At 40.5% G+C, this 16,255-nt stretch overlaps 1 protein-coding gene across 5 annotated transcripts in view; it reads right to left on the reverse strand.

The window, feature by feature from the left end:
• SMARCA1 (SWI/SNF related, matrix associated, actin dependent regulator of chromatin, subfamily a, member 1) overlaps positions 1–5,823 on the reverse strand; it is a 69,325-nt gene extending 63,502 nt beyond the window's left edge. For 4 of the 5 annotated variants that reach the window (XM_057538676.1, XM_057538671.1, XM_057538673.1 and 1 more), the window contains exons 1-2: positions 5,467–5,823; positions 848–934 (exon numbers count right to left, since the gene is read on the reverse strand). In XM_057538676.1, coding sequence (XP_057394659.1) covers positions 848–934; positions 5,467–5,640 — 261 coding nt within the window. In that variant the 5' untranslated portion in view covers positions 5,641–5,823. The remainder of the gene's footprint in view (positions 1–847; positions 935–5,466) is intronic. The other variant, XM_057538672.1, reaches the window with a different exon arrangement.
• Positions 5,824–16,255: the final 10,432 nt, after the last annotated feature.

The raw sequence follows: 16,255 nt of genomic DNA on the forward strand, positions 1-16,255 counted from the left end.
GTTTTTAGAGTTGTTAAAACATTAACTGTCTACGTTAGATGTGGCCTTAAACATTAAGGCATGGAGTTCTGTAAAATCACCATGAACAACCAAAAAATGTACTTCATCTCTACTAATTTTTATAATATTACTTCAAAATCAACCCCTTGACAAAAAAAAAATCAGTTCTAACTGCCTATTAATTTCTCTTTTCAGTTAACCAAGTTCACTGGTTTTGAATGATCCCAGGGCATAAAAGTCTAGTTTAAATTAAAGCTAAAATATGGGTTTTAGTGACTAAAAATTAAATAATTAAATGTAGAGCAAAGCCGTAGGTGGGTGTAATTACGGTTATACTGCTTAAGCATGTAATATTTTCATACATTGGGCAAATAGCCTTCCCTCAGGAAAATGTATTACCATATTACATGTTTCATAATGTGTAGCATTCATTCACATATCCAGAGCAAGGAGAGAGGGAGAAGAAAATACCAGGCTGGTTCTGTGACCTGCTTTCTCTCAGCCATATTGATATTGCCACTTACATTTTCACTTCGTGGATAAAATATTTCTAGCATAAAACACCCTATTATGGGGTAAAGAGTGTGAAACAAAAGTGAAGAGATATGCCTTCCAGCCCCAACTATTCCGTATCATTTCTCTGATACTCTACTTCCTCATCCGAAAATGAGGAGATTCATTTATCCAACAAAAATCTATTATGGTGGATGATATATGAAATTACTTTTCAATTCTAAAACCTATGATTCTGTATTCATTATATAAACACATATATTTTTTAATCTTTCACATGTCCTCTATACAAATCAACTACTGTATTCACTATCCTAGCCAAGAACATATTTACCATTTTCTCTTCATATTCTGGATCCATTTCCTTTTCAGATTTAGAAGCTTTAGCAGCAAGTTTGAGTTGAAATGGAGAAAGGTTTTTCTAGAATTTCAAAGAAAATAAATCATCAAATTGCAAAGCAAGGTCAACATTCTCATTTGAAGAAAGTAAAAAGTAATTAAATACTAAATAAATAAATCAACATGGGCCATGCCTGGACCAATGATGAGAGCATGCCATGAACAGGGCTTATGATTAATCCAGTTCTGTGCACCTGAGGTCCAATTAAAAAAAAATCCGAAGAATTGTGAAAGCCAGAGAAATAACATTAATTAAAATAAAAACCAAAAGGTGGGAAAATGAGCCTTTTCACCTACTGTCTAATTTAAAGTGTAAGAAAGTGTATAACCACCAAATAGGAGATTTAAAATCTAGACTATTATCAACCACAAACCAAAGAATTCAAGGAAAGTAAATATTAATTCTCAGAAACACTTCTTTATGTAACAAGCCAAACTTTCAGAAGAAAAGACTGTGGTTTCTGTTCCTGAAAAGATATGATTTTTTAATATTGTTTTATATTCTAATTAGAACATTTAAACTGTTTTATGTACTGCAATGCAATCATTTATATTTAAAATAATGAAATAGTACAGTTTCAAACTTTTGGTTTATGTTAATTTTCTCCTACTGGAAAGAAAACCTTTCAAAACTATTTATAAACACGAATATTTTGTAGAAGCATTTTCTCAGGGCTATTAACTATTAACCTTTGATATTTTAAAAAATTGTAATTTAGTGAAAAGTAATATAAATCAGCTACTTTAAAATACTGAAATTATCTAGGGGGTTATCTCATACATCCTATCCTTTATAAAGACAAAGCTAGTACTTGTAAATATAAATAGATATGTAGAATACACCTCCTTCCCTGTAAGAAATCAAGAAATAAAATAATAAAAACACAAATCTACCCATTAGTACCAAAGTGGAGAGTATTGCAGTTTTAACACAGACTGCAAAGTCAAAACACAAATCTGTTTGTGAAAACTAAAGAAATTATGTCCATTTGAGCATGGCTTTTGACAGCCTGTTCCTGAAAACTTAGGTCATAAATCAACAGAAGAATGTGAACTTAAACATAAGAAAAACATGGCTCCAGTAGTTAATAAATGTTTTCTAACATTTACTAAAATTTCTATTTTGAGGAAATCCAGACTAAGATTATGGAATCTGACCCTGGTCAGGGTTCTCCTTTGGAGCACTGATCAGATATTGTTCAGTTATTCTTAGCCCAAATAACAGCCATCTTGATTTACAGCATCTCATATGTATGTATGTGGGATGTTTTGAATGTAATTCTGGATGGATGAGAATAGAAACTACTAAAATGCCCTCAATACCACACTTTCAAACTGTCACATATACTAGAAACCCTATTTTATTTTCAAAGCAACAAGGAAAACTGGATAACAAAATCCACACCTTTATCATTCCCTGAAAAGTTAAATGAAATCTAGTTTTCAAGTTTCAAAATTACTTTCCCTCATATACACAAGTATATATCTAATAATGTGGGATACAAATTTCACTTATAGAAAATTAAAGCTTTAACATTAGAAGAACATTTTACTTTTTTGCTTACCTTGTGGTAGAATACCATAAAATTTTAATTATATGCTAATTAAAATTCCTAACCTTCAGCATTGCCATTAAAAGCTGTAGGTAATTACTTAATTGGCACTATCTTCCACAACAAAATTTAAAATACCTACCTTCTAAACCTTTCCATTTGTGTCTGTATATGTTTTCACAAATAAACCCTCTCATACAAGAAAAGATAAAAGGTGACTAAGATATTCTAATGAATTTCTTATGGATTTTATCATCTGGTAGTCTAGATGCCATGAGAATGCAGCACAAGGTCACCAAGATGCCCTGTCTTAAAGACCATGACCTTTTTCTTGACATTTTCATTACCAAAAATACCAACTCTAATTTTCACAGCGTTAGGTTATCCAACTGTCACTTAAACCAAGGAAGTTCAAGAACCAGAAGGTAAGCAAAAATACCCTTCTGTAGCTAAATGTCACAAGATAATCCACTCTCATCTACTTTATGCATCACGAAAATGCTCTCATTCACAGCCTACTTTCTTTTATTTGATACGCAGTTCCAGCAAGTTTGATAATCTGGCTTCCCATTCTACAGAGAACAAAAGCAGCAGCAAATGACTTGGGAACGACCACTAGAAGAAGGCACACTGGCAACAGCAAGAAAGGATGGCAGAAGCCCAGGACTAAAACTTAAGTTCCATTGCAGTAACAGCCCTTCTGCTTGGTGTCCAGGTTATCTCCCTCTCCCCGCTGGATCCCTTGTATTTTTGTATTTTACAATTGTTTTAAATGAAAGGTTTTGTTACATCCATGTCCTTTATCATAAACCCATTCTTTCTGATGAAAGTAGATGAAGTGTCTAAAAAGTGATAGTTAGCCTGACAATTGATGGAGGAGACTGAAAAATTATGAAAAAGTCAACACAATACCGAAGTGTCTGGGAGGTGGTTATTTAATTGAGGGGAAACAACCTCCTAGGTCTCAAATGCCTTTGTATCACTGTCAGAGTACAATAACTGGCGGACATGAGAAAAAGGTATTTAATCTGCACTTTTAGGACACCATTTAAGGCATCAAGGCAGTGTGTAAATATTTAGATTGGGGGGAGGTACCGATTTACTTTATTTGAAGCAATGGTACAAATGAAAGCACTTAAGTAGATGTTTTGGTACTATTCAGATTTTTAAGGAAAAATTTAAAAAGATGTAGTGACTAAATTAGTAAACTTCAGATATCCAGAAAGTTCCTTCCAGGCAGCACCTCATTTCCCTACGCTGAGCGGACAAATGAGATACTATTAGTGAAATTTCTGATCAGGCCACAGAGTTGTAGGAATATATATGCATCAACTCTCAGTGATTATACAGGTTTTTTATTGATTCCCAGTCTCTTCACAATTCAAAAAATTTATACACCCTGGAAATTCGACAACCTTTACTGCCATACAAAAGACGGCGGAGCACTTACATTTACCCAATCTAGGGAATAAAAGGCACCTAGACGCACTCCTGAATTTCCCAACATTGATTTATATTGATGCTTGGTATTTGGCCCAGCTTTAATCATCGATATTGTCTTACCGATCCAAGTGCCACATAGATCCTAATATGCGTATGTTTTCTATGGTTTTCACTTAGCACTACAATTGTCTTTCTGTTTAGTCAACCTTGTAACAGTAAAATATGTCACTGAAGCAACTGCTGAATTTAAAATTACTCTAATTCGCGGCGAAAGGTGTTAATTTCCCTCAATAGCTTTTCATTTGGTCGTATAGTATCATATAATGATCCAGACAAAGCCACTGGAGATCTCTAAAGCATAATTTTAATTACCTACCGTTTTTTTTTAATTGCGATATGTCTACTGGTAAACGGAAAAAAATCCATCCATAAACGATCCGTTCCACAATTTTATTATACATCAAAAATCCTTATGCCCCATCCTATTTTTTTATCTCAATTTTTTCAACGAGTTTCATAGTTTTATTTGCACGTCTCGGCCCATATGAAATATGCCTTATGGAGATAATACATATTTTTTCTGGATCTGGCTTTAATAGGTGTCAGAGCCGTCCCCTTATGTACATTAGCAGCAGTTCATCCTGGCGACGCTGAGTTAAAAAAAAATTTTTTTAAAAAAACCTGCGTGTGTCCAGGAGCCAGCAGCGCCCACTAGGAAAGGGAGGCGGAAGCCTGGAAGGCTTGGGGCCGGATTGGGGGACCATTTGGGTGGCCCTGGAGTGAAACACTATACCGTCGGGGGCGGGGCAGGAGAGGGTGAGGGTGCACACGTTGGAAATTTTCCTAAGCCAGCGTCCACCGTGCCTCAGTTTGGGGTTTGGACTGGGAGGTGGCGGGGGTACAACGCTGAGAGCTCATTTTCTCGGGGTGACACCCCCACCTAACTCAGCAGGCGGGGACCAAACGAACAAGGGATGATTTTTTTTTTCCCTGCCACCCAAGGGGCCGACATTGCCAATCAAAGAAATAAAAGTCTCTCCTATCGTCCTCCGCCTTCCAACCACCGGCACCTGGAAATTCAAATTTCAAAAAATAAGCCCCCAGCAAAACCCCTTTTGCGCCGGTGTGGGATTGAAGGGCCCAGATTTCCCAGGCAGAGGCCGACGGGAAGGGGGGGGAGAGGGAGCGAGCGAGAGGAGAGGGAGAGGCGGAGGCTTTTTCCTGCACGGCCCCATCCCCCACCCCGTTACCCCAGTTCCGGGAACGCGAGGCGGGCCGGGGGCTGTGGAGGGGCTCCCCAGCCCCCAAGTCCCGGGATAACGGGCACCCGCCGCCCCGCGCCGCGCCCGCGCCCCGCCCCCGGCCTCCAGGAGGCGTAAAGGGAAGGGGGAGGGGAGCGAATGCTAGACTGTTCCGCCGCCCCCACCCCGCGCGCCCGCCGCCCCCAGCCCAGCCGAGCTCCGCGGTACCTGTCGGCGCCCAAAGGTCAGGGTCTGGGCCCCTCGGAGGGGCCCGGCGCAGGATTTGTCCACCGCACACACACCCCCTTCCTATTTACCTCCTTCTTCTTCTCGCCCTTCTCCTTGGCCACGGTGGCTTCGGTGGCCGCGGCGGCCGCTCCCTCCTCCTTAGAGGTGGACGGCCCCGGCTGCTCGTCCTCTATGACCACAATCGTGGCGGTCGCATCAGAGGCTGCCACGGTGGCTGCCACTGCGGCGGTGTCCGGCTCCATGGCGTTGGAGCGGGAACGAGGAGGGGGACGAGCAAGGGGACGAGGGCTCCTGGGCGGCGGCAGTGGCTGCACTGGAAAGAGCTAGATGGAGCAAGGGTGGGGAATCACTGGCTTCCAACCCCTTCACTCGGGCCCCCCTTCTTTAAATAACCCTCAACCCTGCCCCACTTCCGTCCACCCACCCTACGTCATGGCCTCCCCCCGTCACCCTCCCCTCTTCCTCCACCCCCCCCCCCAACGATCGCGAGACTCCCCCTCCCCACCCGGAGCCCGGGCCGGCACCGCACGACCAACTGTTGCCTGAGCGTGGGGCGCGGACAGGGGTGCAGGCGGGAACCCACAGCCCGCGGCCCCCTAAAAATCTCCTTCCCCACACGCCCCCAGCAGTCAGCCTCAGCTCCCCTCGCAGATGTGTGCAGAAAGAATCCTCTTCCCCTTAAATCTGCTCTTTGTACCTCGGGGCGCTCTCCCCTTCTTGCACAAAGAACTTTTCCTCTGCTTAATAACTGTACTGTAGAAGGTCTGTCTCACCATTTGCAAAGCCCAGAACCCCTCTGGGGACTTCCCTTTCCCAGGTCCCCAAAGGGGGACTGGTGGTGCTCTTCCCACCTTCGTGAATTCTGCAGAAGGACAAGCATTCCTTCAATCTCTAGATTGCAGCTGCAAACATTCACTTACAAGGCAAAGCGTGACCCGGGTTTTACGTATATTCGCTCTGTTTTCAAGTCTGATACCTCTCAGATGGCCAACGTGCAGGAGCCCTTCTTTTGCCTTTACCACTGAATTTTAAAAGTCTTGGGGGGCAAGGTCAAGGTCCCCACAGAACCTCGGGCAACTCATGGTAGGTGCCTAATACTAATAATTGGGTTGAGTTATTGTGATTTTTTGTGTGTTTTATTCGTATCCCCGTTGTTATTTAGTAGTAATTCAACACCAATAATATGCATGATCACAGATATAAAAGCACTTTGTAAAGGGTATGCAAATGTCAGTTATTAAATATTATTGTTTCTATTTCTCCCCACCAGTTAGTTTGATCAATAACGGGAAGATTTACATCTTAGTCTTAAAACTTCAGTCAATAGGGACAAAAGATAGCAAAACATATAAAACACAGTATACCAAACAACAATCACAAAACCTACGATTTCCAAAATGAAGCAAGTATTTTCCAAAGTGGAAAGAAATCATGATTAATTTCCCTTAACACACCTTCCTAAATTCCCAATCTGAAATCAAGTGTGATTTCTGCAAAGAGCAGGAAGGCACACAATTGCCCCCCAAATATATCCCTTTTTCCTGGGGATAATACCCTAAATTCCCTTTTGTTTTAAAGCTATGACTCCTTAATGTGCAAAAACCTTGTGAGATTTTAGCTGTTTTTGATCATTTACACCTTAGTGTGAATGAGTGTGAGATCCTGTCCAGGGACTGGTTTTGAACAGAGAAAAAGAGGCAAAGAGCAAGACAGGAGATTGAAGGAGTGTGCCACTGAGAGGAAAGGAGAGGCTGGTGGTTCTAGCTTTGCTCTGATTTTACTTTCATTATATTCTTCGCATTTACTTTAGATTTTGCCCCCAGTGCCCACGTTTCTCACCCTGAAGTACACATGTGTACTATCCAACAGGTATACGGAGTCTCAGTATTAAAAATAGTTCATATTTCTGAAGCGTCAACTTTAGTCCAAAAGTGGAATGGAATTAAGTCACTTAAGAGGTCATTTGAAACACGATTTTTTTTAAATTAAAATGTGTAGATGTGTTAAGGAATGAACTGCAGAGTTTGAAGTATCTCCAAATAAAAGCTTGAGACTTCCAGTTGGATATCCTACCCCTTCCCCACTAACTGTTCAGTCTCCTCAGTCATTCAGAGTTGTCTGGTGGGAAAGTTCAAGAAGCGCTGAAAGAGAAGGACGCTGCAATGCATGCATCCACCTGACTTGAGAAGGACCCTTCCAGATGAGGGCAATGGAAGAGTTCTTTATTACCAAACTGCAGCTATGGGAGGATAGAAGTCCCCTTTCATTGCCTGGGGCTTCAAAGGAGAAAGACTCAAGAAATATTCGTTGTGTATTGATGTGTTCCTGCCTGCAAGGGTACTTTATCCTATTGTATTTCTCATTGCCAATGTATGGTATTTCACTTACATCATGGGCTAAATGCACTTTTGTGAGGAAATCTGGGAAACTCACATCCTTTCATAACACCTTTTCTGTGGGAACATGTGTTCCAAGTTCCAAAAAAAGAATTTAGAAATTAATTTGGGGGATACATTGGCAATTTTTCTTGTATGTATATAACGTATCTTCCTTTTCAAGATGATGCGGCTGAAAGTGCTACCAAGTATAAGTTTGGCTGGAAAGGTCAATGCTTGGTCCATAGACCTTGCCACTGGATTCATGTAAATATTGCCCTTTGGCTTGTGGCAACAACTGCTATTTACAGAGCATGTGCTATCCTTATTTGCAAATCTGCCTAAAATTCATGATCTGTAGACTTTGTTCTGCAAGAGTCACCTCATTTCTGATCCTACTCAACACCTTGCCCTGTCTGCTACTACTTTCCCGAATTATGTCTCTTCATTTGAAATGGTCTTGAATTGCTCTGCAACGTTGAGGTTGGAGAACAAAGCAAATTTTTTTTTATAGAGAACCATGGGGTCATATTTGGGAACCTCAAAACAAATCCTAGTCTATAGGACAGGACAATACGTCCATTTGGCAGATTGTGAATATTGTAGAAGTTATCCAATAGTCATTTTCACATAGCCAAACTTGTTTAGTAGATACCAGAATGCATGTCCAGTGGTGGTATTAAATACTTTTATAAAGTTCATAAAGGCAAGGTCAAGGGCGTTCATAAAGGCAAGGTCAAGGGCGTTCCTTCTCTATCCAGTATCTGAAATTTATCACTGAAACCACAGTACGACAAAAAACCACATTGTGATCCCACTGATCAGTGTTCTTCAGAAGCTGGTACAAAGGATTCTGGTGACAGTATCTTGCTTACCACTCTAGTGACCATTCTGTTCATATCAGTGAGCTTCTTCACCATTCTTGTCAAAGGCATTTATGATAGTGGCATTTTTTTAAACAAATTTTGTGATGCATGCACACTTTGGTTTTAGAATTTTTTTTAACAAATTTATTTTATTTATTTATTTTTGGCTGCATTGGGTCTTCGTTGCTGCACACGGGCTTTCTCTAGTTGTGGCGAGCGGGGGCTACTCTTTGTTGTGGTGCCCGTACTTCTCATTGCGGTGGCTTCTCTTGTTGCAGAGCACCGGCTCTAGGCGCATGGGCTGCAGTAGTTGTGGCTCACGGGCTTAGTTGCTCCATGACATGTGGGATCTTCCTGGACCAGGGCTCGAATCCATGTCCCCTGCATTGGCAGGCGGATTCTTAACCACTGCACCACCAGGGAAGTCCCGATAGTGACATTTTTGAAAATGTGCTGTTTCCTCGATCCTCTGTATGTTAAGGAAAAGGTGATGGGATGGTAATAGCTAGTATATGTCTACCATTTCTTGAGTACCCACTATTGTATCAGGCACTGTGCTAGTTTCTTTACATATGATATTGCTAATCCTCCTGGTAATTTTATGAAATGAATATTATTATCCCTATTTTACAGATCAGAAAACAGAGGCTTAGAGAGGCTAAACAACTCATCTAAGGTCCCACAGCGGGTGAATGACAGAAGCCAGATTCAAATCCCAGACTGTCTGGCTCCAAACCTCACCTTTATTAACTACTCTGGTCTTCACAAGGCTTCCTCCTTGACAGTAGAAATTATGTTGAGAAAATGACTGAAAAATATTTCTGCCGATTGTCTCCATGGTGTTCACTCTGGGTTTATTAGAAGAAACTGTCACTCTTAAGGCTCTGGTTTTATATACAGCCAGATAATTTCTTTAGCTCCACGTAAAAGTTGTTGTAAAGTGGAAGCTGGAGAATAACTTGGGATTCTTGCATGTACCCAAAGTAAATTCTTGGAACGGGAATGGACTCAGGACAGTTAGAGGTCAGGGAGGGGGGAAAACCTAACAACTTAGATGTCCAAGAAGAAGTGTTTGGCAGAATATTGTATAGTACATTCATAAATGGAATACTAAGCGGTCATTATGAACAATTATGTAATATATATTTGATGACATGGAAATATGCTTCTAATATATTGCTCAGTGAAAAAAAAAGGCAAGCAAGAAAACAGAGTGATCCCACTTTTGCAAAAAGAAAGAAATTATTTACATAAGTAGATTTCCACAAAGGAAAAGTCTGGAAGGTTCCACTCTAAATGTTAACAGTAGTTACAGCAAGGTGGTGGGATTATGTGTGACTTTTTTCTTATTTTTGCTTTTCTAATCCTAATTTTCCTCCATGAAGGTATTCATGCTCATATAATAAATAACATATATATATATATATAAAACCGAATCACTTTGCTGTACACCTGAAACTAACACAATATTGTAAATCAATTATACTTCAATTAAAAATACAGATAAAAATAACATTTTCACAAGTGAATCAAAAAATATTGCTCAAAACTGGACAGGTTGAAATAATCCCTAACAGAAGGAGTAGGAGCTAGTAGACAGGGTAAGTCAAAAAAAGGAACTATTTCATACTGAAGAGACAATGCAGTTATTTCATGTGTAATGTAACAGAAGAAATATAAATTACTGTGCTGTTTACATTAATGTTACCTGGTTAAGGAACTGTTTTTTGGTGGGTTTTTTTGACATTATCATTTTAAGTTGCATGTAAAAGAATTTTTTTTACTTCTAAAAGTTATCACACAAAACCTAGCTCAGGAAAAAGTTATAGCCAGATTTTTAAAATACTTCCCACCCTGAAATTCTACACACACCATGCAAGCCCTAAAACATGAAACACATGCTAAGTAATCTGAATTGGATTTGCTAAAACCAAATGGTGAATATTATTAGAGGCAGAATAGCCAATTATTACCAGCTTGGGCTCTAGAGTTGGAAAGACTTGGAGTTCGAATTCTACCAAATTATTTAACCTCTCTAAGCCTCAGATTTGCAGCTGTAAAATGGATATAATACCTAACTCAAAGTGGCTTTATGAGGACTTAACGTAAAAGTATACGTAAAACATTTAGTATGGTCTTGGCATGTAATATGCATTCAATGGATGGTAGTTAACAAAAAGAAAAGCAGGGTGATGCTTTGAGCTTCAGACTGAGCCAAGGAAAAAGCCAGGATATGAGAAAGTCCAGAACTAAAGTCCTAAACTAAATTGGGGATAAGGCAGAATTCTTGTTTGCCAAGTGATTTTCTCCGTTCGTTATCATTTATTAGGGTCAGCAATTTGGTGCAATTACACTTCCTCGAAGGTAAGTTATGAAAAAGGCAGTAAGTGAGGGAGAAGAGGGTCAGGACACCTCCCTGCTTAGAATATGACCTCCTTGAGGACAGGGACCATATCTGATTCATCTTTGCTTAAAGGCTACATGAAATGAGGTGGAGGGAAGGGGGTCCAGGGGCTGGCTCCCCAGTGGCATTGTGTCTTCCACCCTCCACATACACCCTTCAGGTGTTATGCTGCCCTCTGTGGTTTCTCCCACTTTTCCTCTTTTAATTTTGCCCTAGGTGTCCATTTTGGACAGATTTCATATTCATAATAATATATTTATAGAACACTTTTCAAGGCTCTTTTACAGCTTACCCACTCTGTGTTAAACAGTACATCAAGGACTATGATGACTTGCAGAGAAAATGGATTAGGCTTGTCTAGAGCCTAGACCAGTGGTCTCAAACATTAACACACCAGCATCACCTGGAGGGCTTGTTGAACACAGATGGCTGGACCCACTCCCAGACTTTCAGAATCGATAGGTTTGGGGTGTGGCTAGGAATTTGCCTTTCTAACAAGTTCCCAGGTGATGCTGATGCTGCTGGTACAGGGACCACACTTTAGAACCAGTGACCTAGAACAGAGCTCAGCAAACTTTTTCTGTAAAGGACCAGATAGTGAATATTTCAGGCTTTGTGGGCCAAAAGGTCTTTGTTATAATCATTAAACTCTGCTGCTATAGCATGAAAGCAGCCATAGACAATAGGTAAATCGTGAGCATGGCTGGGGTCCAATAAAACTTTATTTATGGACACTGAAATTTGAATTTCATGTGATGACATATTATTCCTTTTTTGACTTTTTCAACAATTAAAAAATATAAAAACAATTCTTAGGTCGAGGTCATACAAAAATGGGCATCAAGCTGTGTTTGCTGAACCCTACCAGAAAGAGAACTCATTATCTAAGGAAGATAAAACAAACACAAGTGGAAAAAAGAGGCATAACAAAGCAATAAACATGTGAGTAGGTGTTTAACCTTGATAGTAATCAGGGAAATGCAAATTAAAACCACAATAAGATACTGCTACACATCCACTACAATGGCTAAAATTTTTTAAAGATTAACAATACCAAGAGTTGGGATGAGAAGCAATGGGGACTCTCATGTAGTGCGGGTGAGAGTGTAAATTGTATAACCACTTTGGAAACCAGTTTGGCATTATTTACCAGCGCTGAACACACATGTACCTTATCATGGTAGAGAAATGGAGATGTGCCACCCAGATTCTCCTTCAAGAAAGGACATTCTGTGCAGATATGGGGAATGCCATCAACAGATAGCTTCCAGCTGCCAGCTCCTTGAAGGTCTGCCTTAGCTGCAGAGAGTTGCTTTGCCCAGGGTCATGCTCTTCCTAAGATGAATGAGCAAGGCAGGAGTGTCAATGAGCCAGGCCTGACACAGAGCACACTGATGGGCACTACTTGTTCTGAAGCTCCACACCAAGTTGGCTCAAGCTTTGTCAGACTTGTGTCACAGTTCACCTTCTCCCTCGGCCCAACCCTCCTTCCTCTGCCTTTCTTTCATGGGTGTTGGTCCTAATAAACATCTTGTACTCAATACCCCATCTCAGGTTTTGCTTCTGGAGAGCCCAACCTATGACACCTTTGACCCAGTAATTCCACTAGGATAATATACCCTAGAGAAAATCATTCTTATGTACACCAAAATCTATGTACAAGAATATTCATAGCAACTTTTGTTTATAATAGCCAAATGCTGGAAACCACCCAAATGTCCATCAGCGGGGGAATGAATGTGATGTATTCACATGATGAAATATTATACATCAATGAAAATGGCAGCAATATATATCTACATGCATGACACAATATTGAGAGAAATAAGCAAGATATAAAAGAGTGCCTACTATATGATGCCATCCATTAAAAGTTCAAAAATAGGCAGAAGTATTTATGGCTGCATTCATAATTGACAAAACTATAAAGAAAAGTAAATAAATGATTACCACAGAAGTCAAGATAGTAACGTCCAGTATGATCTTCAAAAATTTTAATAACTGGTATGACTCAAATCCAATCGGATAGAAGCTTTTATACCTCATGAGAGTATGCTGGCTCAACACCAACACTGATTTAATTCTGGGTGGTGGAAGAAGGGGTGGTCAGAGAGAGAGGCACCTGGTTTGGAGGTGTCTTCCAAAATGCTAACAATGTTTGGTTTCTTGACCTGGCTAGAGGTTACATGGGCATTCACTTGGTAGTAATTTGTTAAACTATACATACGTATTTTATGCACATTAAAAGCAGGAAAAAAATAGACATACTATAGGAAAATATAAATGCTTTATAAACATTTACTTTAAAAAGTATAACTGTAAAGCACTGAGGAGATGGTGGGGGAGTGAAGATAAGAATGAAAAATGGGGCTTCCCTGGTGGCGCAGTGGTTGAGAATCTGCCTGCTAGTGTAGGGGACACGGGTTCGAGCCCTGGTCTGGGAAGATCCCACATGCCGCGGAGCAACTAGGCCCGTGAGCCACAACTACTGAGCCTGCGCGTCTGGAGCCTGTGCTCCGCAACGGGATAATTAAAAATTAATTAATTAATTAATTTTAAAAAAAAAGAATGAAAGAATGATCAGAGCTCATCGTGTGCTAGCTCACTGTGTGCTTATTTGTTCTGTAACAATATGATACAAAACAGACCTTGAGAAATTCCAAGACATTCTGTAAGAGGTACAGAGAGAGAACCACTGTTGTTCAGAAGGAGCATTCTTTTCCAGCTGAGAGGTAACAGGAGGAAAGCTTCAAAGAAGAAGGATTATTTGAGGTGAGCATTGAAAAATAGTGACGATTCCAGCAGGTACAGCTGCAAAGTAGGTTTGGGGGAAAGACAGCTTTAATGAGACATAAGGAAGAATGAATCGCATGTGATGAAGAAATTAGTCAAATTGATGAGAGCAGCATTTCCCAACTTGTTTTGCTGCTTAGCATCCTTCGATGTTAGAAAATTTAGGAAATTCTGAATCATACATTATTTTCTGCAAGAGATACCTATACTGAATAACTTCTGTGCTAGGTGCTAGGTATACAGCCATAGCAAGACAGACACCGTCATGGAGTTTACACTGACTATATCGGGACTTAATTTCTTTCTACAGGCACCATTCTTCCTGAGAGCAGAAAACAATCTAGACTCATCCATGTAAACTCAGTCAATTCGATGTTGTTTTTGTGTGTGTGTCATTTCATATTTAAACTCGGTCAGATTTAGGAGTACCCTCCCTCCCTCCTTCATGACCCTCACGTTGACTTTGAACTCCAGAGTTTATGTAAGACTGAAATAGCAGTGGTGGGGAGAAGGTGTCCACTTCTTAGGCTCTTGATATATTCTGCACTGGCCTTCCCTGAGATGTACAGTCACCCTGCATCCATTCCTGCTGCCATCTGTGAAGGTGGCCAACTCTGCCTCAGGGCTCTAATCGCCCCGGTTCCTACTGCCGCCCAACGCTGCTTCCCCTTGTCATAACCACAAGACTCCAGCTTCTAAGTTTTCTTTTCCTACTTGCCTCCTTCTTCTCAGTTCTGAGGCTCTTAGGATGGAGGGATAGAGTGAGTAACATAACACGTCTTGCCCAGCAAGTATTCTTCCCAAATCTTTCTCTCTTACACCCTGGACCGAGACATAAAACAATAACCTAAAAACCAAGAGTATGTTCTGCCCTTCTTTTGTGACATCTGCATTGGAATTGAGACCAGCCTCATGTGTCACGTCCTGCCTCAAAAGGTCACAGGGTTGAGGTTAGAAGAGAGCTTGGGTAATCTTTATAGATCACCCCTTGGATCCATCAGAGTATAGATTAAATGCCGCAAATAGATAAAAACTGCATTCAAGACTTGGTTGGAATCCTTGAATTTTGTGCTTTAAAAAAAATATCAGCTTGCTTATTACTTTAATAATTTTTGTGTTTAACCTCCAAATGATGATATTAGAGAGATGGTTTTACTTTGCAGAGGTAAATTTTTGTTTAATTTTTATTCCTGATAAACGAAAAACTGAGTTGAATTCAGTCATAACTCTATATTTTCTCTTTTAGGGTTTTCAAATTACTAGAGAAATCTTTATGTGCTATGTAAGAATTTTGATCAGATAAATGCAGCTTATGGGCCTGATGAGTATCATCTTGAGAATTTGTAGAATTTTAATCATTTTTACGGTCTGTATTTCAACATCAGCATCCCTTTGATTCTTTGCGGATATATGTCAAACAGCTTATGACCAGTAAAAAATAATTTAACACTCTATAAAGGTCAAGACTGAGATGGCAATTTAGAAGTATTCAGCTGGATGATCAAAAGAGTACCTGAGTCATGAGCACACCCATCTGACTGCCACTAGCCACTGCACTTGTTCAGTTCCTAAGGAAAATGCTGGGTAGAGCATAACGTTTGTGAAGAGTAGACTTGGGAGGTAAATCTGGAAAGATTTGTTCAGGACAGAATCCTTTTTAATAATTTTTAATTCCAATTTCTGAGGGAAAGTAGGCCTGGGTGCTGCCAGACCTGGCTATGGGATTTGTGAAGCAGAAAGGAGATCCTGGTCAAGCAGAATGAAATAGGGGAGGAGGGTGAAGGGAATTAAGAAACTAACCAGGGCATGGGAGATCCCTGGTGGCCTAGTGGTTAGAATTCCGCACTTTCACTGCCATGGCCCGGGTTCAGTCCCTGGTCAGGGAACTGAGATGCGTGGCCAAAAGAAAAAAGAAAAAAAAGAAACTAACCAGGGCAGGAATAAAGTAGCTAAGGGAAGGTGAGATGTAGAGGGGAGGAGGAGGGTCTTCAGGGCCTCCTCCGCCTGCTGTGCCTGTCCCCTTCACATGAGTCTTTCTCACCCCAAATTCCATAAGGAATGAAAAGTATAAATGGAAATATATAAATACAAATGAGCTCTTCGTTATGCTGCTCTGCATGGAAAGCAATATCTATGTTGGATTTGTGTATATGAAAAGGAAGGCTTTTCAACTACTGGGGATTTAAAAATCAATGAATCATTTATGCCTCGGCTCGGCCTGCCTTCCAGCCTCTGGCTGCTGACTCACCTACTCGAATCTTCCTCCCCAGCCTCATCTGTGTTAGGCAGGCCTGTTTTTACCTTTGCAGGCCCTACGCTCTCTTACTGGTGAAGGCTTCAGCCAACATCATACTAAAATGCATCCCCGTCCTGCATTAAAAATTTATATTTTTGCTATAAATTTTTGAAAGGGCTTTTG

Source organism: Balaenoptera acutorostrata, chromosome X, assembly GCF_949987535.1.
Source record: "Balaenoptera acutorostrata chromosome X, mBalAcu1.1, whole genome shotgun sequence".
NCBI lineage: Eukaryota > Metazoa > Chordata > Mammalia > Artiodactyla > Balaenopteridae > Balaenoptera > Balaenoptera acutorostrata.